This window comes from Scyliorhinus torazame, chromosome 11 (genome assembly GCF_047496885.1).
Source record: "Scyliorhinus torazame isolate Kashiwa2021f chromosome 11, sScyTor2.1, whole genome shotgun sequence".
NCBI classification, from domain to species: domain Eukaryota; kingdom Metazoa; phylum Chordata; class Chondrichthyes; order Carcharhiniformes; family Scyliorhinidae; genus Scyliorhinus; species Scyliorhinus torazame.
The window spans coordinates 210,575,535-210,601,335 of NC_092717.1; the positions used below are offsets into that span (position 1 = coordinate 210,575,535).

Consider the following 25,801-nt stretch of genomic DNA (forward strand, 5'->3'; position numbering starts at 1 on the left):
ACTCAGCCCATCGAGTCTGCACAGGCTCTTGGAAAGAGCACACTACCTCAGCCCACATCTCCACTCTATCCCCATAACCCCATCTAACCCTTTTGGACACTTAAGCAATTTAGCATGGCCAATCCGCCTAACCTGCACATCTTTGGACTGTGGGAGGAAACCGGAGCACCCGGAGGAAACCATGCAGACACATCGGGCGCGATTCTCCACTCCCACGCTGGTTGGGAGAATCGCCTGGGCCGCCAAAATTTCCGGGGACGCCGGTCCGACGCCCTCCCGCGATTCTCCCAAGAGGCGGGAACGGCCCGGTCGAGTTTCACGGGCCGCAGGCCGGAGAATCGCCGGAGACACCCAAAATGGCGATTCTCCGGCATCCCCGCTATTCTGAGGCCCGGATGGGCCGAGCGGCCAGGCCAAAACGGCGGGTTCCCCCCGGCGCCGTCCACACCTGGTCGCTGCAGTCGTGGGCGGTGCGTGAACGCTGGGGGGGGCGGCCTGCGGGGGGGGCGAGGGGGGATCCTGCACCGGGGCGTACCTCAGATGTGGGGTGGCCCGCGATCGGTGCCCACCGATTGTCAGGTGGTCCTCTCTGAAGGAGGACCTCCTTCCTTCCGCGGCCCCGCAAGATCCGTCCGCCATCTTCTTGCGGGGCGGACTTAGAGAGGACGGCAACCACGCATGCGCGTTATGACATCCGTTATGTGGCGCCGGCCGCGTCATCTATGCGGCACCGCTTTTACACGGGCGACAAGGCCTGGCGCGGGTAGATGACATGACCCCGATACTGGCCCATTGTCAGGGCCTGAATCGGTCGGGACCGGGGCCGTTCCGCGCCGTCGTGAACCTCGACGGCGTTCACGATGGCGCAGCCACTTCGGCGTGGGGGTGGAGAATCCCGCCCAGGGAGAATGTGCAGACTCCGCACAGACAGTGACCCAAGCCGGGAATCGAACCTGGGACCCTGACGCTGTGAAGCAACTGTGTTAACCACTGTGCTACCGTTCTGCCCAAAGAGAGACTGTGTAATGATGGAAGAACCGTTCCCACAATGTTTTTAAACGTTAACTTACAGTATGGGTCCCACAGCCAGGCTGCCACTATGGGTGGGGGCGAGCCCATGTACAGGGCAGCCTGTCGCTGCTCCTGCACCAAGATAGGCAGTGAGGACTGCTAGGGCCTCGTGGAGCACTGGTTATTTTGTGGAGGCTGCCTTCAGATATCGTAACTGGTTGCTGCCGTCTGCAGGAAAGGTCAACTAGAAAATACAGGCCTGCCTCCTTTCATTGGTCTCAAAGGATTCTTAATGAGCATGATCAGCTGACTGGTAGATGTAACTAGTAGAGTTGACGAGGGGGAGCCAGTGGATGTGGTATATATGGACTCTCAAAAGGCTTTTGACAAAGTCCCGCATAAGAGATTAGTGTGTAAAATTACAGCACATGGGATTAGTGATTATGCAATGAGATGGATAGAAAACTGGTTGGTAGACAGGAAGCCAAGAGGGTGAATTAATGGGGTCTGTTTCAAATTGGCAGGCAGTGGCCAGTGGGGTACCGCAGGAATCGGTGCTAGGATCCCAGCTATTCACAATATATATGAACGATTTTGATGAGGGAACAAAATGTAATATCTCCAAATTTGCAGATGGCACCGAGTTGGGTGGGAGGGTGAGCTGTGAGAAGAATGCAGAGATCCTTCAGTGTGATTTGGATAAGTTGAATGAGTGCAGATGCATTATAATTTGGATAAATGCGAGGTTATCCACTTTGGTAGCAAAAACACGAAGGCAGACTATTATCTGGATGGATGGTGGGTGGCACAGCGGTTAGCACTGCTACCTCATAGTGCCAGGGATCCAGGTTCAAATCCAGCCTCGGGTGACTGTGTGCAGTTTGCACTTCCTCCCTGTGTCTGTGTGGGTTTCCTTTGGCTGCTCAGGTTTTCTCCCGCAGTCCAAAGATGTGCAGGACAGGTGGATTGGTCATGCTAAGTTGCCCCTTAGTGTCAAAAAGGTTACGTGGGGTTACTGAGTTATGAGGATAGGGTTGGGGCCTGATCCTAGGTGGGATGCTCTTTCAGAGGCTTGATGGGCTAAATGGCCTCCTTCTGCACTGTAAACATTCTATGATATATCTGAATGGCCATAAATTAGGAGAGGGGAATGTGAAATGAGACCTGGGTGTCCTCGTACACCAGTCACTGAAGGTAAGCATGCAGGTACTGCAGGTGATAAAGAAGTCAAATGGTATATTGGCCTTCATATTAATAATAATAATAATAATAATCGCTTATTGTCACACGTAGGCTTCAATGAAGTTAGTGTGAAAAGCCCCTAGTCGCCACATTTTGGCGCCTGTTCGGGGAGGCCAGTATGGGAATTCAACCCTGCTGCTGGCATCGTTCTGCATTACAAGCCAGCTGTTTCACCCACAGTGCCAAACCAGCCCCTAATAGTGAGAGGATTCGAGTACAAGAGTAGGATGTCTGGAATATTGTGTGCAATTTTGGTCTCCTTCTCTGTGGAAGGATGTTCTTGCTCTGGAGGGAGTGCAGCGAAGGTTTACCAGACTGATTCCTGGGATAGCGGGACTGAAGTATGTGGAGCGATTGTATTCCCTGGAGTTCAGAAGAATGAGTGGGCTCTCATAGAAACCTATAAAATTCCAACAGGACTGGGTAGGTTACATGCAGGAAGGATATTCCCAATTGTGGATGTGTCCAGAACGAGGGGTCACAGTCTGAGGATACAGGGTAGACCATTTAGGTCAGAGATGAAGAGAAATTTCTTCACCCAGTGAGTGCTGAGCCTGTGGAATTCGTTACCACAGGGAGTAGTTAAGGCCAAAACATTGTACGTTTTCAAGAAACAGTTAGACATAGCACTTCGCACGACGGTGATCAAAGGATCTGGGGGAAAGGGGGTTAGGCTATTGAGTTGGATGATCAATCATGATCTTAATGATTGGCGGAGCAGGCTTGAAGGGCTAAATGGCCTCCTCCTGCTCCTATTTTCTATGTTTCTATCTTCTGCATGTACACAGGTAGCTGGCCTCACTCAAACCTGCCTTTGCAGGCCCACAGGCAAAATAGAGCTGAGTAACTGGTACTTTGGCCAGTAGGGTTATTTCTAAATCCAGCTTAGTAAGCACAGAAAACCTTGAAACTGCAGGAGCAATGGCAGGTTTTGGAATCTATCACAAAATATGAGTAAAGACGTTGGGCTAGATTTACAGCTCATACCCTGTATTCCTGGCCTGGCCAGTTCGAACCATAGAACCATAGAATTCCTACAAAGCAGAAGGAGGCCATTTGGCTCATTGAATCTGCATTAATCCTCTGAAAGAGCCCTCTACCTAGGCCTACTCTCCCTCCCTTTCCCTATAACCCCATAACCCCACCTAACTTGCACATCCTTGAACAGACATTAAGGAGCAATTTAGCATGGCCAATCCTAACCTAACCTGCACATTTTTTGACTGTGGAAGGAAACCGGAGCACCCGAAGGAAACCCACGCAGACACACAGAGAATATACTTGAATCCCTTGGAGAGGTAAAGGTGAGTCAAGCTGCTGTGATCAGCCAAGTCACCCATCAGAAAAGATGACAGGCTGCACTAAGCAAGCAAGATGTGTTGATGAGCCCGACATTTGAAGTTCCAGGGCACTGATTGCCAAATGGCCTCCTTCTGCTCTGTAGGAATTCTACATATTATGGAACGCACAAATAAAGTTGATAAAAATGACTTGATGAACATTATTACATGTGCCGACTGAACAACTGCTACAATTAAAAGTTCCCTCAGCTCATTTAAGGCTCAAAATTTCCATCAGGATTTTGTTTTCCTTCAGCGTAACTTGCAAGCCATCCAAAACAAAAACACCCATAATGATGCAAGGACAAAAGAGATCAGCTTGTCATATAAAAAATAGCAGCAACTGGAAGGAGCAAAGTGTCCTGATGGATTTGTAAACAAATGTACCAGCCCGTGTCATACTGAGCTAGTCCCAGAAGTGTCCTGACTCTGTTTGTAGATCTGTGTTGACAGAGCTGATTTTACAAATGGAAAGGGAGGAAATTAGCTCACGTTCCTGCTGGAAAGGGTAAATGTGAGCACTGACTGAGAGCGACATCAGACTTGGCTTTGTTATCCCCCATGACAAATCCAACACTGATTGCCTAGGCTCACATGGAAAGTATGGCTACTTCAATTTGATGCCAGGGAATTAGAGGCACAAATATAACATTCCCAATTCATCAATTCAGTGCATTAAGAGGACAGGGAAGCAAATTTAAAAAAGGAAATTATGGGGAGATGACAAAAATGAATCCAATAGACCAATTAACAAAATGTCACCAACATCAAATCTTTTTTTTGCAATGAGCGAATTTGCTTCTTTAGCTTCTAACTGAACATAATGCCCTGTCTTTTGAGGTTGTGTTTAGTTAGTTTTCTGTTTTTAAAAACTTACGTGTCTGTTTCATCCCACGCAATGCACGACTGGTTTGTGGTGCCCTGTTAAATAAAATTAACACTTTTTAAAATAGAGCTGAATCTACCCATGATGCTACCGTGCAATCACCAAATGCAGGTCGGAATTCCTGCTCATCCTTTGTCAATTATTATTTAATTCCCTCCTTAATTCAGATTATATGCAACACCAGGTCAAATCCGGCTCTATCTCACTGAAAATGCCTTGTTCAACAGGATTGAAAATGGTCGGGCAGCACGGTGGCGGAGTGGGTTAGCCCTGTTGCCTCACGGCGCTGTGATCGCAGGTTCGATCCCGGCTCTGGGTCACTGTCCGTGTGGAGTTTGCACATTCTCCCCGTTTTTGCATGGGCTTCGCCCCCACAACCCAAAGATGTGCAAGGTAGGTGGATTGAAGACACTAAACTGCCCCTTAATTGGAAAAAAATTAATTGAGTACTCTAAATTTATTTTAAAAAAGGATTGAAAATGGAAGAACTGGAGGCAAAGGTTGGTCAGCGTGATCAGCTATTCGCATCATTCATGCTAATACCAAGGAATTACGAGCCCTGAAAGTGTTCTGCTGGTAGGTAAAATGAAATGGCAGGATCCTTGCCCCGCAGTGTAAAAGTCGTGGCTGAGCCCGTTTGCCCTTGGCAGCTTGTGCAACCAGTTAAGGGCCATTGGGCCTTTAATTGGTTTGACGTAGGACGTCCACCTATCTCCACCACATTTGCCACACCAGCGCCACTGGGAGTGGTGGCCACATCTGGGACTGTGTGGCGACCCTTATACAGCCTGGAACTAGGGAATCTGAGGTGTCACTCAGGCCTGGTAGGCAACCCCCTGGCTCGGCTGGACAGAAGATGGGAAGGGGATGGGGGAGACTTGGTGGCGGGAAAATCTTGCGAGGGGGCTCCCCGAATAGGCACAGAGTGCGCAAACAAATGACACCCCATAACCACCCGCCACCGTTTACTGGAATGCCTGGACACATCACCAGCCTTCCCCATCGTGGGTAAAACCGCCATGGCAATGGGGTGAGGCCCTTAACTGGCTCCGTACCATGACACTGATTTTCAGCCCCTCCCCCACCATCTGACATTCCACCCAGGAGCGCATAAAGTTCAGCCCATAACGTATTTCTGGACATGGTGAGTGGTTTGAAACATAGGAGCGTATGATCATACAAATTAGGAGCAGGAGTAGGCCACTCGGCCCCTCGAGCCAGCTCCGCCATACAATAAGATCATAGCTGAGCTGCTTGTAACCTCGACCCCACATATCTGCCTACCCCGATAACCTTTCACTCTTTTGTTCATCAAGATAAACACAAATGGTTTTTTGGGCCATTACAGAAGGCAGTTCGGAGTCAACCACAGTGGTGTGGCGCATGTAGGCCAGTTCAGATAAGGAGGGCACATTTCCTTTCCCCAAAGGACATCATGAAACAGTTGAGTTTTTACAACAATCCTGAAGCTTCATTATCACTTATAGGAGCTTTTAATTACAACTTTATGTATTTGTTTTTGTTTCAAACTGAATTACAATTTATAAACTGCAATGTTGTGAAAAATAATAGCAATAAGCCACTGAAAATATGGCATTTAAAAGGGACAAATCAGTCAAGAAGTATTTTCTTTCCTTTAAGAGCTCCGTGAAGCATGGCATTACTGTTAATAGGCACTTCAGATAGATGAGCAGGATACACCATGCGATCCGACTAAACTAATGGGGACATTGTAATGGGCATATATACATGATTTAGAGTACATTTACCATTTAAACTGAACACTCAAAAAATAAATGGCTGTCCGGAGGATTTCACTGTACTGAAACAATTGAGAAGGAGTCACATTAAAGAATTACCATGTTACTTCTCAGGTCTCACATGTACATTAATGAGATAAAAATCCTTGTTTTTTGAAATGCAGGATCACTGGAATTAATAAAACACATTCCGGTTTACTGCACTTTATTGCAGTTTCCTTGGCAAGAGTGAAACGACTTGTAACCCTTTCTACACAGAATGCATGGTAGATGCCTACTCAGGTGCCTCATGGTTAACCAAAGGCTGGTCTTCGAGAATTACTTTTGGTATGAAATATTGTTGTAATTTCTTTTCAATTATGAATAAAATCTGCATTTAAGCCACAATTCCAAATGAACCGAATGGAAAACATTGTGGATAGAATCATTCTGTTGCTTTTCATGATCTGAATACATCACTTACGTTATGGAGATGAGAAAATTCAATTTCCAAAGGGCTGGATAGAGATTTTGGAGAAGGCTTCATAATAACAGAGATTATCTTGGAATTCAACACCGTGGCATTCCTGAAATTGAAAGCAAGATACAAGCAATGTGTTAGTGATTTTAAATATTTTGCATAATACTTTCTAATAAGTCAAAGCATAAAATAACTGGGTCATACAGCTATAGCTGTGCTATTGGCAGCTTCAGTGTCACTTGATGACCAATGTAAGAGTCCTTCCTGTTCATTCCCTGTCTATTCCCTTACTTCCCCTTCCTTTTATTTTTTGCTGTGACACCAAAACGTTTGATGAACTTGTGAATTTAGAGGGGCAAGATTTTAACCCAACCCCGTCCACGATAGTCCAGCGTTACCGGTTTAATACCGCTGAGAGGACCCCTGGAGAATCCCTTGCCGATTTTCTATCCACGCTACGCAGGATTGCGGAGTACTGTGACTATGGTGAGACCTTGTCAGAAATGTTACGCGACCATTTGGTTTGCGGTATTAACAATGCGGCCACCCAGAGAAAGTTGTTAGCTGAGCCAACATTGACTTTTCAACAGGCCATTCAAATAGTATTGTCCTGAGAGACCGCAGAACGAGGAATGCAAGAGCTACAGGTAATGGAGGTGCATACCTTGAGGCGCAACCCCTTCCGTCTGAAAACGTCCCCCCACACTCCTGCGGTACCTTGGGCGAGGCGACGTCCGGATCGACGCCAGTGGCCGTCGGACATTCCTCCCTGAAGGGAGCCTTCTCCAGAACCAATGGATGAGGAGCCACGTCCGTGTCAGACTTGTAGGCGCCGACTCTGTCGCGGACGCCGGTCCTGGGGGCGCCAGAGGTGCCGTCGTTCCGACCGAAACTGGGACCAGCCCAGGGGCCGTACCTTCCATGTGGATGAACCTGCGGAGACTACTCCTGAGGACGTGGAGACGGAGGACGACTGCCTGCAGTGGCATTGTGTGGCAGCTCCCCGTGTGGCCCCCATTAAGGTGACAGTATGGATCGATGGTCACCCGCTTGAGATGAAGTTGGACACTGGCGCAGCGTGATCGCTCAGAGGACATTCGACCGCATCAAGCAGGGTATACAGACCCTGACATTAACCGACTCACAGGCCAGGTTGGCCACCTACACGGGGGAACCACTGGACATTGCAGGAACTACAATGACCCCTGTTGTTTATGGACGCCAGGAGGGGGGTTTTCCACTTATCGTGGTGCGCGGCCATGGGCCTAGCCTGTTGGGTCGAGACTGGTTGCGCCATTGGCGGTTGCAATGGCAGCACATCCTCCAAACAGTTTCTGGAGGGTTGACTGAGGTGCTAGGACGATACCCAGATGTATTCCAGCCCGGTTTGGGGAAAATAAAAGGGGCCGTAGCCCGTATCCAAGTCGAACCAGGAGCCACGGCGCGCTATTTCCAGGTGCGCCCGGTGCCTTACGCCTTGCTCGAGAAGGTAGAAGGGGAGCTCACTCATTTGGAGAGTTTGGGTATTATCAGGCCCGTCCATTTCGCTGACTGGGAGGCACCAATTGTACCTGTAATGAAGCCAGATGCCACAGTTCGCTTGTGTGTGGCGACTATAAACTTACAGTGAATACGGCTTCCCGACTCGACCGATATCCAATGCCTCGCATAGAGGATCTCTATGCGAAGCTTGCAGGCAGACTCTTGTTCACAAAATTAGATATGAGTCACGCCTACCTACAGTTGGAGCTGGTCCCTGCCTCCTGATCATATGTAATGATTAATACATACCGGGGCCTGTATGAATATACACGGTTGCCCTTTGGAGTATCCTCTGCCTGCGCTATTTTTCAATGTGTTATGGAGGGCATTTTGAGAGGTTTATCACGTGTCGCTGTCTACTTAGATGACGTATTGATGACAGGGACGTCGGAGCAGGAACATTTGGAAAATCTGGAGGCTGTCCTTAGACGTTTTTCAGAGGCTGGAGTCCGTTTACGTCGCACAAAGTGCGTATTTCAGGCAAAGGAAGTAGTCTACCTAGGTTATCGGATGGACCGCGAAGGTTTGCACCCCGTCGCAGAGAAGGTGCGCGCGATTCAACAGGCCCCTGCCCCGACTGACACTTCGCATCTTCGTTCTTTTCTCGGTCTCGTAAACTATTACGGGAAGTTCCTCCCCAATCTGGCAACTATGCTGGCACCGTTGCACCTTCTGCTAAAGAAAAATCACACCTGGGTTTGGGGTCAGCCGCAAGAAACCGCTTTCCGGCGGGTAAAGCAACAATTGTCGTTGTCTGGGTTACTAACCCGCTATGATCCTGGAAAGCCTTTGCTCGTCACATGTGATGCATCCCCGTATGGTATTGGGGCCATCCTGTCCCACAAGATGCAGAACGGGGCCGAGTGGCCGATAGCTTTCGCCTCCCGCACATTGACCGCAGCGGAGATAAAGTACGCGCAGATTGAGAAGGAGGGCCTGGCAGTGGTTTGTGCGGTGAAACGCTTCCACCAGTACGTGTATGGCCGCCATTTCACTATCGTGACTGATCAGAAGCCTCTGCTGGGACTTTTCAGAGAGGATAAGCCAATACCGCCCATTGCTTCCGCACGGATCCAGCGCTGGGCTTTGTTATTTGCTGCATACGAGTATTCTCTGGAGCACAAACCAGGAACGCAGATAGCGAATGCCGGCGCACTGAGCCGATTGCCTTTATCGACCGGCCCCATGTCGACCCCCACAACCGGTGAGGTGGTTGCAACCTGAAATTTTATGAACACCTTGCCTGTCACAGCATCACAGATCCGTGAGTGGACCCAGACGGAGCCAGTCCTGTCAAAGGTTCGGCACATAGTCCTGTATGGTGGGCAGCATAGACAGCTCCCAGGCGAGTTGCGGGCATTTTCCTCCAAGCTTCCAGAATTCAACTTGGAAGACGGCATCCTCTTGTGGGGGACGCATGTGATTGTCCCGGAAAAAGGACAGGAGCTGATACTAAGAGACTTGCACAATGGGCATCCAGGTGTGACCAAAATGAAAATGTTGGCCCGGAGTTATGTCTGGTGGCCAGGCCTCGACACCGACATTGAGAAGGTGGCCCAAAACTGCTCCATTTGCCAGGAGCATCAGAAGCTTCCGCCGGCCGCGCCCCTACATCACTGGGAATGGCCAGGGTGGCCTTGGGCGTGCTTGCATGTGGATTTCGCAGGCCCTTTTCAAGGATCCATGTTCCTTCTATTAATCGACGCCCAGTCTAAATGGCTAGAGGTGCATAAGATGCTGGGCACAACGTCCTGCGCAACAATTGAGAAGATGCGTTTGTCTTTTAGTACGCATGGCCTCCCAGAGGTGCTGGTCACTGATAACGGCACTCCATTCACGAGTGAGAAGTTTGCGAGGTTCATGAAGATGAACGGCATATGCCATATCCGCACTGCCCCTTACCACCCGGCTTCAAATGGGTTGGCAGAGCGCGCAGTGCAGACATTCAAACGAGGCCTAAAGAAGCAGTCTTCCCGATCAATTGACATGAGACTGGCTCGCTTTTTGTTTTCGTAGAGGACCACCCCCCATGCGGTGATTGGGGTAGCTCCCGCAGAACTCCTAATGGGCCAGAGACTTCGCACCCGCCTTAGTATGGTTTTCCCGGACATTGGCGCAAAAGTACGCCGCACACAAGAACGGCAGGGACAGGGATTTTCTCGGCATCGGCCGATTCGGCAGTTTGCGCCCGGTGACCCAGTATTTGTTCGGAATTTTGCTGGTGGTGCCCAGTGGGTTCCTGGCGTAATCTTTCACCAAACGGGCCCTATATCTTACCAGGTGCAAGCCCAGGGTCGTCTCCAGCGCAAACATGTAGACCACGTTCGGTCCAGAAGACTATCCCCTCAAAAGATTCCCCGCGCCCGGAGCTCATTGCTACAGCCACAGAGACCAGAGACAATGGAAGGTAGTAATCACAAACAGTTGAGTGTAATTATTGGGCAGCCAAGGGCAAAAGACTTTGGGTATTTTTGAAAGAATTATTGGTGAATTCACTTGTGTTGTGACTCCAGGGCATGTGAAGCTGGAATTGACCGCGCACTAGCCCAGGGTGTCGTAACACATAATCATGTGTTGCTGCATAAGGCATTGAATCACACTGTTTCATTGCGATTTTGTCTGCCAGTGTTCTCCAATTAGGGTTAGGGTTTAGGTTATTTATTTCCCTTTAGGTTATTTACTCAACAAATGAAGTGTGCTGTTGGGGAATCTATTAGGTGGCCTGCACATTTAGGCAGAAGACGGAATGCCTCCCATAATATTGTCCAGGGATGGGCAATAAATTCTGGCCTGGCCAGCGATGCCCACATCCCATAAATAAAGAAAGAAAAAAGATTGCCAGGAGGAGGCCGCGATCAAGTACCAGCAGGCATGGTAGGCAACAAATTTAAAATGGCAGGAAGCCCTTCCACACTGCTGGCACAATCAGAGGGCTGGCAGCTCTGCAACACCAGTGAGAGTGAGGTGACCACTGCTGGCACAGCCAGGGAAACGTGACGATGCCTCCATTTTAAGGCACCCTCGCAATGGTAGCAGGGAGTTGCGTTTGTTTGCCAAGAGCAAACAGGCAGGCCATGGGCAACTGGAAGAGAAACATTCTTTCTTGGGCTATGTGACCTATGTCTTTAAGACAGGATATTTCCTTGTGGAATACAATGTGGAAAAGTGTGAATTATGCACTTTGGTAGGAAGAATAGAGGCATGGACTATTTTCCAAAAAGGGGGAAGACTTACAAAATCAGCAGCACAAAGGGACTTAGGAGTCCTCGTTCAGGATTCTCTTACGGTTAACGTGCAGGTTCCATCGGCAGTTAGGAAGGCAAATGCAATGTTAGCATTCATTTTGAGATGGCAAGAATATGAGAGCAGGTATGTACTTCTGAGGCTGTATAAGGCTCTGGTCAGGCCCCATTTGGAATATAGTGAGCAGTTTTGGGCCCCATATCTAAGGAAGGAAGTGCTGGCCTTGGAGGGGGTCCAGAGGAGGTTTACAAGTATGATCCCTGGAATGAAGAACTTGTCATATGAGGAATGGCTGAGCACTCTGGGTCTGTACTTGATAGAGTTCTGAAGGATTCTTTACGACTGAGATAAATAGGTTCTTGATTAATAAGGGGATCAGGGGTTACGGGGAGAAGGCAGGAGAATGGGGATGAGAAACAGATCAGCCATGATTGAATGGCGGAGAAGACGCAATGGGCTTAATGGCCTAATTCTGCTCCTCTGTCTTAACCCAGCAGGAAAGGATCCCTGCAGATCAAGACATAATTTTGGAACGATGCCCCAAACTTTTCCCCTGCACTTTCAGCCCCCCCCACCTCCCTATTTTTGCCCTCTCCTCCTCAGGAAGGCTGCTGGAAATACCCCTTCACCCCTTTCACATCGTAAGGTGCCCCTGGGCCTGCTCCCTGGAAGTGTCAACTTGGACTCAGGCACCCTGGCACTGCCAGCCTTACACCCTTGCAGTTCCCCAGCCACCCTGGCATTGCCACTCTGGTACCCTGGCAGAGCCATGTGCCCTGGTGACTGTGTCAGGGTTCTTAGCGGGCAGTGCCAAGTGCTCAGTACAAGAGGGAGAGCCAGGGTGTAACCCTGCCCTGTCCCGAACACTCGGAGGTCCATCATGGTCTGGGAAAAATCCCCAGGTGCCATTACGACTGGTCCACATTGATGGAAACCAGTGCTAAATGATGCCATGCTGACAACTCCCAGGCATGGCCGTTAGTTCCCAGATGCCAGGAGAATCCGGCGAATATATCTGGAGCACGTCCAGTGAGGGCGAGATCCAGATTGCAATGTCTCTTGAGAATTCATTAAATCTCGTGAGGTATTTTGAACATCACAGAATCACAGAAATATACAGTGCAGAAAAGAATTTGAATTCACCTTTTCAAGTTACCCTTTATCCCATGCGCATTTGTCTCCTTTATCAGTCTTCTATGTGGGACCTTGCCAAATGTTTTGCAGAAATCCATGTAAACTACATCAACTGCACTACCCTCATCTACACACTTAGTCATGTGCTCAAAAAGTTCAATCAAATTTGATAGGCATGACCTCCCTCTGACAAAGCCATGTGGACTATTCCTGATCAAACCTTGCATCTCCAAGTGGAGATAGATTCTCTCCTTCAGAATTTTCACCATTAGTTTCCCCACCACTGATGTGAGACTCACTGGCCTGTAGTTACTTGGCTTATCCCTACAGCCTTTCTTAAATAGTGGGACCACATTCACAATTCTCCAGTCCTCTAGCACCTCTCCCGTGGCCAGAGAAGAATTAAAAATTTGGATCAGGGACCCTGCAATCTCCTCCCTCACCTCCCACAGCAACCTGGGACATATTTCTTACGGACCTGGAGATTTCTCCACTTTTAAGCCTGCCAACATCTCAAATACCTTGTCCCACCCGACAACAACTTGTTCAATAACTTCACAGTCTCTCTCCCTGAATTCCAGATCTCTCGCTTCATTCTCTTGGGTGAAGGCAGATGTGAAATATTAATTTAACTCCCTACCAATGTCCTTCAGCTCTGTTACGTTCTGGTGCTTGGCTGGTAGGAATCATACACTAGAAAACATCTAATTCTTGACTCGTTAAATGTTTATTGTTACAACAATTACTTGGGTTAGATAACTATGAGAAAAATATCAAAAACTACTATTATAAATTATCTAAGAGCTACGGCAAATATGGCTATCCACTATGATGACTATTTCCAGACACCCTGAGGTAACAGTGTCATGTGGTTGTTCTCTTCTGCTGCCTGCTGGTTGGAGGTCGTACACATTACTATTTACATGATTGCTTATGCAGTTCATTACAGGCTCCATCCACAGGTTTTCTCCTTGATCCCCGATGGGCCCGACCTTTTCCCTAGTTCCTCTTCCCATTGATATACTTATGGAATATCTTGGGATTTTCCCTACTTTTACAAGCTAGAGATTTCTCATATCCCCTCTTGCCTCTCATAATTGCTTTCTTAAACTCCATCCTGCATTTCCTGTACTCCACTAATGCCTCTGTTGATTTGCTCTGCTTGTACTTATTAAAAGCCTCTCGCTTCCTTCTCATTTTATCATAAGAACATAAGAACTAGGAGCAGGAGTAGGCCATCTGGCCCCTCGAGCCTGCTCCACCATTCAATGAGATCATGGCTGATCTTTTGTGGACTCAGCTCCACTTTCCGGCCCGAATACCATAGGCCTTAATCACTTTATTCTTCAAAAAATTATCTATCTTTATCTTAAAAACATTTAATGAAGGAACCTCTACTGCTTCACTGGGCAAGGAATTCCATAGATTCACAACCCTTTGGGTAAAGACGTTTCTCCTAAACTCAGTCCTCAATCTACTTCCCCTTATTTTGAGGCTATGCCCCCTAGTTCTGCTTTCACCCACCAGTGGAAACAACCTGCCTGCATCTATCCTGTCTATTCCCTTCATAATCTTATATGTTTCTATAAGATCCCCCCTCATCCTTCGAAATTCCAACGAGTACAGTCCCAGTCTACTCAACCTCTCCTCATAATCCAACCCCTTCAGCTCTGGGATTAACCTAGTGAATCTCCTCTGCACACCCTCCAGTGCCAATACGTCCTTTCTCAAGTAAGGAGACCAAAACTGAACACAATACTCCAGGTGTGGCCTCACTAACACCTTATACAATTGCAGCAGAACCTGCCTAGTCTTAAACTCCATCCCTCTAGCAATGAAGGACAAAATTCCAATTGCCTTTTAAATCACCTGTTGCACCTGTAAACCAACTTTTTGCGACTATGCACTAGCACACCCACGTCTCTCTGCACAGCAGCATGTTTTAATATTTTATCATTTAAATAATAATCCCTTTTTCTGTTATTCCTACCAAAATGGATAACCTCACATTTGTCAACATTGTATTCCATCTGCCAGACGCTAGCCCATTCACTTAGCCTATCCAAATCCCTCTGCAGACTTCCAGTATCCTCTGCACTTTTTGCTTTACCACTTATCTTAGTGTCGTCTGCAAACTTGGACACATTGCCCTTGGTCCCGAACTCCAAATCATCTATGTAAATTGGGAACAGTTGTGGGCCCAACACTGATCCCTGAGGGACACCACTAGCTACTGATTGCCAACCAGAGAAACACCCATTAATCCCCACTCTTTGCTTTCTATTAATTAACCAATCCTCTATCCATGCTACTACTTTCCCCTTAATGCCATGCATCTTCATCTTATGCAGCAACTTTTTCTGTGGCACCTTGTCAAAGGCTTTCTGGAAATCCAGATATACCACATCCATTGGCTCCCCGTTATCTACCGCACTGGTAATGTCCTCAAAAAATTCCACTAAATTAGTTAGGCATGACCTGCCCTTTATGAACCCATGCTGCATCTGCCCAATGGGACAATTTCCATCCAGATGCCTCGCTATTTCTTCCTTGATGATAGATTCCAGCATCTTCCCTACTACCGAAGTTAAGCTCACTGGTCTATAATTACCCGCTTTCTGCCTACCTCTTTTTTTAAACAGTGGTGTCACGTTTGCTAATTTCCAATCCGCCGGGACCACCCCAGAGTCTAGTGAGATTTGGTAAATTATCACTAGTGCATTTGCAATTTCCCTAGCCATCTCTTTTAGCACTCTGGGATGCATTCCATCAGGTCCAGGAGACTTGTCTACCTTTAGCCCCATTAGCTTGCCCATCACTACCTCCTTGGTGATAACAATCCTCTCAAGGTCCTCACCTGTCATAGCCTCATTTCCATCAGTCACTGGCATGTTATTTGTGTCTTCCACTGTGAAGACCGATCCAAAAAACCTGTTCAGTTCCTCAGCCATTTCCTCATCTCCCATTATTAAATCTCCCATCTCATCCTCTAAAGGACCAATATTTACCTTAGCCACTCTTTTTTGTTTTATGTATTTGTAGAAACTTTTACTATCTGTTTTTATATTCTGACCAAGTTTACTCTGATAATCTATCTTACTCTTCTTTATAGCTTTTTTAGTAGCTTTCTGTTGCCCCCTAAAGATTTCCCAGTCCTCTAGTCTCCCACTGATCTTTGCTACTTTGTATGTTTTTTCCTTCAATTTGATACTCTCCCTTATTTCCTTAGATATCCACGGTCGATTTTCCCTCTTTTTACCGTCCTTCCTTTTTGTTGGTATAAACCTTTGCTGAGCACGGTGAAAAATCGCTTGGAAGGTTCTCCACTGTTCCTCAACTGTTTCACTATAAAGTCTTTGCTCCCGGTCTACCTTAGCTAGTTCTTCTCTCATCCCATTGTAATCTCCTTTGTTTAAGCACAAAACACTAGTGCTTGATTTTACCTTCTCACTCTCCATCTGTATTTTAAATTCCACCATATTGTGATCGCTCCTTCCGAGAGGATCCCTAACTATGAGATCCTGAATCAATCCTGTCTCATTACACAGGACCAGATCTAGGACCGCTTGTTCCTTTGTAGGTTCCATTACATACTGTTCTAGGAAACTATCGTGGATACATTCTATAAACTGCTCCTCAAGGCTGCCTTGACCGACCTGGTTAAACCAATCGACATGTAGATTAATATCCTTGATATCTCTGGTCATCCATGGTTCTATGGGCTTGTTACTCCTTCCTATTACCCGAGAGGGAACATGTTGGGCCTGTACCCTCCCCATTCCCTCTTTAAACACCTCCAACTGCTCTTCTGTAGATCTCCCCACCAGTAACTTGTTCCCATCTATGTTGGCCAGATCTTGCCTTATTTTACAAAAGTCTGATCTCCCACAATCCAAGATCTTTTTCTGCAATTTGTCTATTTCCTTCTCCATAACAAACTTAAATTGCACCATGTTGTGGACGCTATCACTAAAATGCTCCCCCACCATCACATCAACCACCTGTCTCGCTTCATTCCCCAGAATTAGGTCTAGCATAGCGCCGTCTCTTGTTGGACCCTCCACATGTTGAGCTTAAAAGTTCTCTTGTAGACATTTTACAAACTTTTCTCCATCTATGCACTTAACACAATGACTATCCCAGTTAATGCTGGAAAAGTTGAAACCACCCACTTTCATTACCCAATTATTATTTTCACACTCTTCTGCAAATTGTGCACATGTTTGCTCCTCAATTTACCGCTGGCTATCTGGGGGTCTATAATAAACACCTAGCAATGTGGCTGTCTCTTTCTTATTCCTAAGCTCTACCCATGAAGCTTCATTTAACACCAACTCCAAGATATTGGGCGGGATTCTCTGTTGGCCGACGCTGAAATTGCGAAACGCAATTGGGCGGAGAATCGGTTCCGATGCCGAAATTGTGGCGGGCACTGATTTGACGCCAAATCGTGATTCTTCGTCACCTTGAAAGCGGCGCCAATGCGTTCCGGAACGCACGTACAATGCGCATATCATTAGCGGGCCCGATCCGGTATTCTCCGAGGCCTCCGCGATTCTCCTCCTCCAATAGGCCGAATTCCCAACAGTGCGGTCAAGTGTGCTTTCAAAAATCATGAAACCGGCGTGGTTGCTGCTGAGGGAGAGAGAGGGGTACGGAAAATGTCCAACATTGCAGTAGTTTGCTGACAGTTGTGCCATTCTGCCAGGGCTGGGGGGAGTACCAGGAGGTGGGTTGTGGGGTTAGGGTGGACGGACAAGGAACACCATTGCCGCAGCCGGCAAGGCAGCCATGCAGCTGTGCATGCCGCTGACTGCCCACTGTGAACTTAGTGCCACGGGCCGTATAGGTGTCACTCCCAGGCCACTCCCCTGGGTGCCCTCTGGCTCCAGCCGATTCATCAGCTGTATGGGCCTGCTCCAGCACAACCAGTGCTATCTTGTTGGCTGTGTGTGATGAGTGTAATGTATATGTGTGGCTGCAGCTTGTCAGCCTCCCGAGTGTCAATCATGGACCGGCGAATCCCGCACTGCTTTTCATTGGAATGGATAGTGCTCCACGTGGCGCCGATGCTAGCCCCGAAATAGTAACGGGATCGGTATAGGAGCGGCGCCAATTTTGCTGTCGTGAAAGTCCATGAATTCTGCGTTGGCGTCAACTCTTAATCTCAGAAATGTGAATTCCCGCCCATTATCTCTCCTTACTGCAGTAATTGACTCCTTAACTAATAGTGCAATCCCCCCCCCCCTCTTTTGCCCCATCTCCTGTCCCTCCTGAAGATTCTATATCCTGGGATGTTAAGCTTCCAATCTTGCCCCTCCCTCAACCATGTTTCCATGATGGCCACTATATCATAATTCCACCCTCCCCCTTAACTCGTCCGTTTTACCTGTAATACTCTGGGCATTAAAGTAGAGGCCATTCAGCCTTGTCTTGCTCTCCTGAAACTTACTACTGCTGTATTCCCTCTGACTTGATTGTTTTTCTGTGATACAGTGTATTCTTCGCGAGATTCAGCGGCCTCATCCTGACACCAAGCCGCGGCCGTTAATCCGAGCCCATTGATTCTTTAAGAGGTCTTTCAGGGGCACATGTTCTTTGCTTGCCTTTTCTACCTGTTCTTTTGCTAGGCTACAAACTTGTTTGAGTTTCCCCAATTCCTGCTTTTATTTTCTAACTGTGGAATTGAGGATCGTTATTTCAGCCTGCTATCTTTGTGCCGTCTCTGAAATTAGTTCATTCAGATCTCGAACAGATTGGTTCATTGACAACTTCAGTTTATTGTGTGTTTTCAAAGGCATGTGGAGCTGCAATCTCCAGTGCCCCATCCGTGTGTTTTTCGGCAGGATGCACTGCTCCAGCCGCTTGTCAATGGGATTTCCCATTGAAGCCGGGAAACCTGTGGGCGGGGATGCGCGGCCAGTGGGAACACTGACTTGCAACGGCCGGAGAATTACGGCCATACTCAGCTTGAATCTTGCACAACTGGGGCGCAATCTACCCAAATGGGGGCTCAGGCCCGTAGAGCGAGAGGGTGTTTCCCGGCTCTCGAAGCGCAGAGGAAAACCCCGGTATCTAACCCCAATCCGAGTAGATCATGGGCCCTCAGCGGGTAACTCCCTGATGAGGGCTGCACTTAGCCCCGTTTTCTGCACTGAGGAGCTCCTTAGAGCAGCAAGAAATTGGGATGCCTTTCTTAAATGGCATCCCAATCCTCGAATGTCCGATGCAACTCCCAAACACCCCCAATCCTCAACTCACTTTAAATACCCCTTCCCAGCACCCACCCCCCACACCCTCACAGGGCACCCCCCCCCCCCCCCCCCCGGCCGGATCACCCACCGCTGCGCAGAAATTGCCAGCTTGACATCTTGGCAGTGCCGGCTGGCACCCAGATGGCACTGCCAGGGTGTCCCATTGGCACTTCCAGGTTGTCAGTTGAAGGGAACCCAGGTGGCACCGGCAGTGCCAGGGCACCACTCTGCCCAGAGGGTATGCACCTGGGGTCCTCCGATCCCCTGGAAGACCCCCACAAGTGCCGTTCCCCCTAGTCTCCATTCGTGTAGACCGGTACTGAATAGCATTTCGAGGTGAAGGGGTTAGACCCCAGTCCTTGGGTAGACCTTGGGAATGCATATTAGAGTGAGACATATGCAGGTTTGCCAGAAATTATCCCGCCTAAAATGGCCGGGATTCACATCGTGACGTCTCTCGAGATTGCGTTAGACCTCGCGAGGCGTGGCGAGCTGGGTAGAAATGCGCTGCTTTTCGGGCACAACGCTGCTTCTTTTGAGTCATCTCAGATAGCTTTCCTTCATTCGCAGACACTTGCTCACTCAACACTGCCATATGCTGTTGCAGTTTGGGTCATGTGTCAGCATTTTCAAAGAGCTCTACCATTAGACTTTTGTCTGCTCCTTAGCTATTTCTTTATTCTGCACTAAACTCTAAGCTTGCCCATGTCATTGTGCTCAGGTGGCCAGCAAACATCCTGTGGTTGATTTGAATGTTGACTCCCCACGCTGGGGTCTTCTGTTTCCCCCTCTCTGGCTTCACTTGTTCCTCTTAGTGCATTATTGGGAGTTGCCCTCTCTCAGGGGTCTCGTGTTGCCTTTGGTGCTTTATCAGAGGTGCACAAGACTTTCTTGTTGGGTCAGCGCACTCCACAACAAAAAGTTGAAAATATGTGTCAATGATTTTGAAATATCTCACCAGATATTGTTGAGTATTGATTGTTACATTGGCTGTGTAGCACTTCACCAGCAAATGAACCAAACGTGAACAAAAATCTATCAATTTGTACATCTTCTGGTTCCTGACTTAATCTGTACTTCTCCTGAAAATTAAAAATTACCATCTCCAACACTCCCACTTTAAGGAAAGTTGTTCCCGATGCTGGGGATCATAATCAAATGATACGGAATAAATCTTTTCGGACTGAGCTGAGGAAAAATTACTTCACTCCAAGAGTGGTGAGCCTGTGGAATTCGCTCCCACAGGAAGTAACTGAGGTCAGAACACTGCATGTTTTCAAAAATGAGTTAGATATAGCTCTCTGGGCTAAATGGATAAAAGGGTGTTGGGAGGGGAAGTGAGAACAAGTTACCTAGTTGGATGATCATCCATGGTCATAATGAATAGTGGAGCAGGCTTGAAGGGCCGAATGGTCTCCTCTTTATCCTCGATGCTGCATTTCTATGTTTAGCTCTTTCTGTGACCCAAATGCAACTGCCTCTTCTAATTTTGGCCATTTGTGGCCAAAATTGACATATTTGTGATTGAAGTTACAACTTTAAATTTTGCTATATCTTCAAGACAGTGTGTGCAGAAACTGTTCTCCTTTCCACTCGGGCTGTCTGCACCTGCTGGTTCCTTTGTTCTGAATTTCTTGCACTTTTCTACTTTTCACCAGGGATCATCAGGGGAGTGAATGCGTAGTGGTATTGTCACTAGACTGCTAAATCAGAGACCCAGAGTAATGCGCTGGGGACCCAGGTTCAATTCCCGCCAGGGCAGATGGTGAAATTTGAATTCAATAAAAAAATCTGCAATGAAAAGTCTAATGATAACCATGAGACCATTGTCGATTTTTGTAAAAACCCATCTGGTTCACTAATGTCCTTTAAGGAAGGAAACCTACCATCCTTACGTGGTCTGGCCCACATGTGACTCCAGACCCACAGCAATGTGGTTGACTCTTAACTTCCCCCTCAAGGGCAATTAAGGATGGGCAATAAATGCTGGCACAGCCTGCGTTGCCCACATCCATGAATAAATAATAAGCGTCTTCTTTTTTGGTAAGTTTTCTCAACTTATAAAACTATTTTAAAAAAGAAACACTGCAGTGATTGTGCCTTCAAAATCTGTGGGGTTGTTTTTGTACTTTGGGGGCTTTGGCGAGTATGTTATTTTCAGGATCCTTGCAATTGCTGTGTGCTGTGTTTTATAACTGTATTTTTTAAACTTTAAACCAGCAGCAATCCTTTCCCTGGCGATTATTTTCTTTTTCTTCTTCATAGCTCAGTACCTGCTTTTGATCTCTTTGAGCGTCCCGTCACCTGAGGAGTCTTGGTGGGCGAACTTTTATTTTGAATTTAAAGCACTTGCTATTGTTAGCCCTGCAGAACTTATCCTACTGTGCAAGCAGACAGGGAACTGACTGAAAAGAGTTCCCTTTCACTCTGCAGTCTTACCCCCTTTTTTTTATTCTGTTCTCTGCAGGGCTCTCTTTCTAACCTGCCAGCCTTTTCATTTTCACTGCAGATCTTTCAGCTTCTCCATGGATATGCTGAGCCATGGGACTGCCACCTATTCTATAATGTAAGCACTGTTTTTTTTTTCATACTATTGTTGACCATTCTGCAAACTGACGAGGTATTTCAACTCCACGTTAGTTAGTGTCTTGCAATTTTTTTGTATTTTTGTTCACCACCTCATGCTCTAACTCGGTGTCACACGGGTTCTTGCAATATTTTGTATTTTCCCCACCACGGTGATATTTTTTTCTTTACTTTGCATCTCTCGGGAATCTAACAATAGGTTTCCATAAGACCATAAGACATAGGAGCGGAAGTAAGGCCATTCGGCCCATCGAGTCCACTCCACCATACAATCATGGCTGATTTCAACTCCATTTACCCACTCTCTCTCCATAGCCCTTAATTCCTCGAGAAATCAAGAATTTATCAACTTCTGTCTTAAAGACACTCAACGTCCTGGCCTCCACCGCCCTCTGTGGCAATGAATTCCACAGACCCACCACTCTCTGGCTGAAGAAATTTCCCCTCATCTCTGTTCTAAAGTGACTCCCTTTTATTCTAAGGCTGTGCCCCCGGGTCCTAGACTCCCCTGCTAATGGAAACAACTTCCCTACATCCACCCTATCTAAGCCATTCATTATCTTGTAAGTTTCTATTAGATCTCCCCTCAACCTCCTAAACTCCAATGAATATAATCCCAGGATCCTCAGGCGTTCATCGTATGTTAGGCCTACCATTCCTGGGATCATCCGTGTGAATCTCCGCTGAACCTGCTCCAGTGCCAGTATGTCCTTCCTGAGGTGTGGGGCCCAAAATTGCTCACAGTGCTCTAAATGGGGCCTAACTAATGCTTTATAAAGCTTCAGAAGTACATCCCTGCTGTTAAATTCCAAGCCTCTTGAGATGAATGACAACATTGCATTTGCTTTCTTAATTACGGACTCAACCTGCAAGTTTACCTTCAGAGAATCCTGGACTAGGACTCCCAAGTCCCTTTGCACTTCAGCATTATGAATTTTGTCACCGTTTAGAAAATAGTCCATGCCTCTATTCTTTTTACCAAAGTGCAAGACCTCGCACTTGCCCACGTTGAATTTCATCAGCCATTTCTTGGACCACTCTCCTAAACTGTCTAATTCTTTCTGCAGCCTCCCCACCTCCTCCATACTACCTGCCCCTCCCCCTATCTTTGTATCATCGGCAAACTTAGCCAGAATGCCCCCAGTCCCGTCACCTAGATCGTTAATATATAAAGAGAACAGCTGTGGCCCCAACACTGAACCCTGCGGGACACCACTCGTCACCGGTTGCCATTCCGAAAAAGAACCTTTTATCCAGACTCTCTGCCTTCTGCCTGACAGCCAATCGTCAATCCATGTTAGTACCTTGCCTCGAATACCATGGGCCCTTATTTTACTCAGCAGTCTCCCGTGAGGCACCTTATCAAAGGCCTTTTGGAAGTCAAGATAGATAACATCCATTGGCTCTCCTTGGTCTAACCTATTTGTTATCTCTTCAAAGAACTCTAACAGGTTTGTCAGGCATGATCTCCCCTTACTAAATCCATGTTGACTTGTCCTAATCCGACCCTGCACTTCCAAGAATTTAGAAATCGCATCCTTAACAATGGATTCTAGAATCTTGCCAACAACCGAGGTTAGGCTAATTGGCCTATAATTTTCCATCTTTTTCCTTGTTCCCTTCTTGAACAGGGGGATTACAACAGTGATTTTCCAATCCTCTGGGACTTTCCCTGACTCCAGTGACTTTTGAAAGATCATAACTAATGCCGCCACTATTTCTTCAGCTATCTCCTTTAGAACTCTAGGGTGTAGCCCATCTGGGCCGGGAGATTTATCAATGTTTAGACCTCGTAGTTTCTCTAGCACTTTCTCCTTTGTGATGGCTACCATATTCAACTCTGCCCCCAGACTCTCCGGAATTGTTGGGATATTACTCATGTCTTCTACTGTGAAGACTGACGCAAAGTACCTATTTAGTTCCTCAGCTATTTCCTTGTCTCCCATCACTAGATTACCAGCGTCATTTTGGAGCGGCCCAATGTCAACTTTTGCCTCCCGTTTGTTTTTAATGTATTTAAAGAAACTTTTACTATCATTCCTAATGTTACTGGCTAGCCTACCTTTATATTTGAACCTCTCTTTCCTTATTTCTCTTTTTGTTATCCTCTGTTTGTTTTTGTAGCCTTCCCAATCTTCTGACTTCCCACTATTCTTTGCCACATTATAGGCTTTCTCTTTTGCTTTGATGCATTCCCTAACTTCCTTTGTCAGCCATGGCTGCCTAATCCCCCCTCTGATAACCTTTCTTTTCTTTGGGATGAACCTCTGTACTGTGTCCTCAATTACTCCCAGAAACTCCGGCCATTGCTGTTCTACTGTCTTTCCCACTAGGCTCTGCTCCCAGTCGATTTTCGTCAGTTCCTCCCTCATGCCCCTGTAGTTACCTTTATTTAACTGTAACACCTTTACATCTGATTCTACCTTCTTTCTTTCAAATTGGAGATTGAATTCTACCATATTATGATCACTGCCTCCTAATTTAGTGTAGCCAATTAATTTTTTTCCAATTAAGGGGCAATTTATCATGTCCAATCCACCTACCCTGCACATCTTTGTGTTGTGGGGGCGAAACCCACTCAAACACGGGGAGAATGTGCAAACTCCACACGGACAGTGACCCAGAGCTGGGATTGAACCTGGGACCTCGGCGCCGTGAGGCTGCAGGGTTAACCCATTGCACCACTGTGCTTTCCCCTCACTCTAGTGGATTCCTCAACTCCTCAGGCTGTAGCGAAGCTTATTCAACTGTGTCTTCAATTTTTCTTCTGAATTGTAAAGCTCTGTAGTCCGGCTTCAGTTTTTCATGCCTTGGGATAATGTTTAAAATGCCAGTTTTCATGTCAATGCTCATCTGATATCATTTAGACGATGCCCATCGCTGCCAACCATGTTATATTATGCATCTTTTAAATGATCTTGAGACTTGTAAGTTTAAGTATCAATCCTTTTTCGGTAATCGTAACTATTTCCAGATCCCAGGTTACTGTCTTGCATCATGCTGCCGCCATGCAAATAGGGTGCCTTTAGAGTGTTCACACTAGACTGTTCTTTCAGTCTATTACAATGTGACGCTATACGTCATACCATCAGCGGGGCTGATTCTTTAGTCCCACGGTAATCCCTGCCCTGCCAACCACCTTTACATTACAATGGTTTGCAAGCACACAGTACAACAACCCCGAGAAACATCAGCAAGGCTGCTTCCTTGCTGCTGTTGGCCTTCCCATATGGCAGGGTGCAGCTCTGTTGATGGGAAATGCCAGAATAAATGGCAATTAATTGACCTTTTAATTATCTAAATCGGTCACCCACCTCCGGTTGGTGGGCAGCCGATGCCATTCCTACCGTACAGAAGCTTTGCCCAACAGTGGGACTGCTTCACAACTGTCCCATTGCAGCTCCCTGGCATTTTATTGACCCATTGCATCCGAGCCTGCCACCTAGGGGCTGATAAAGTTCCCACCCAAGGACTCAACCAGACGTAGTAGGACAACTGCTTGACAAACTGCTCATGGTAAGTAGCATCCGAGCAAAGTTATTTTCAGTCACTAAGAGCACATTGTGCACTAGAAGTAAGTACAGTTAAAAATCTTAATAGTGGATTTTACTGCCACTGTCTGAACTGGAACTAATCCCACCTCTATAACTCACATGTGAGTTACAACACAGAAACAGTGCATTTCAGAGTTTAACTTCTATTTACTCACTCGTTTTCATCCATCCCTTTAACACTTCATCCAGATCTAACCTATCCTTGACTGTTAACATAGAGTCAGGTCTACAGCCACAGAAATGCCTGTCTGTTCCCCTAACTGAAGCATAAGTTTCACGCCCACTGGAAAATGGGTCAGAGTGGGGAGAGTGCCCTTTATCAAGCCCTCAAGCGGCTTAATTGGTTTAACCGCTGCCGTCTGGCAGGTAAACATTTGCACTGTCATCCTACTGCCTGCTTAAAACTGTAGAGGTGGAGTTGGCCAGATGGGATTTCCTCCCAGTTTTCAGATTCTTTCACATCAAGGCTCGCCTTTACGGGCCACTGAAATGTCAGCCCACACAATGGTACAACACTGGAAGTGACCATTTGGCCCACTAAGTCTTTGCTACTAGTTTTCTTCAGGTGGAATTCTGGAACGCATCCATTGAGTCAAATCACAGCCTTCTATTCGTCATCCATACTTTCTCTCTTTAAACATGCCCATATAATTCCCTTTATAATTCATTGGGTCATGGTATAGATTTCAACAATTGAATCAGTCGGATTATTTTCTATCTTGCGTTTCAAATCCTTTTGCGATAATGTTAATATTTTGCAGTCTTAACATAGGAATCGGCCTCTCATCG

The 25,801-nt window shown here is 47.0% G+C and overlaps 1 protein-coding gene across 12 annotated transcripts in view; it reads right to left on the bottom strand.

The window, feature by feature from the left end:
* The window catches only part of adgrb1a (adhesion G protein-coupled receptor B1a), an 888,347-nt gene that overhangs the window by 398,090 nt on the left and 464,456 nt on the right, over positions 1-25,801 (bottom strand). For all 12 annotated transcript variants that reach the window (XM_072468272.1, XM_072468276.1, XM_072468275.1 and 9 more), the window contains 2 exons: positions 6,703-6,805; positions 4,471-4,514 (listed from right to left, as the gene is read on the bottom strand). In XM_072468272.1, coding sequence (XP_072324373.1) covers positions 4,471-4,514; positions 6,703-6,805 — 147 coding nt within the window. The remainder of the gene's footprint in view (positions 1-4,470; positions 4,515-6,702; positions 6,806-25,801) is intronic.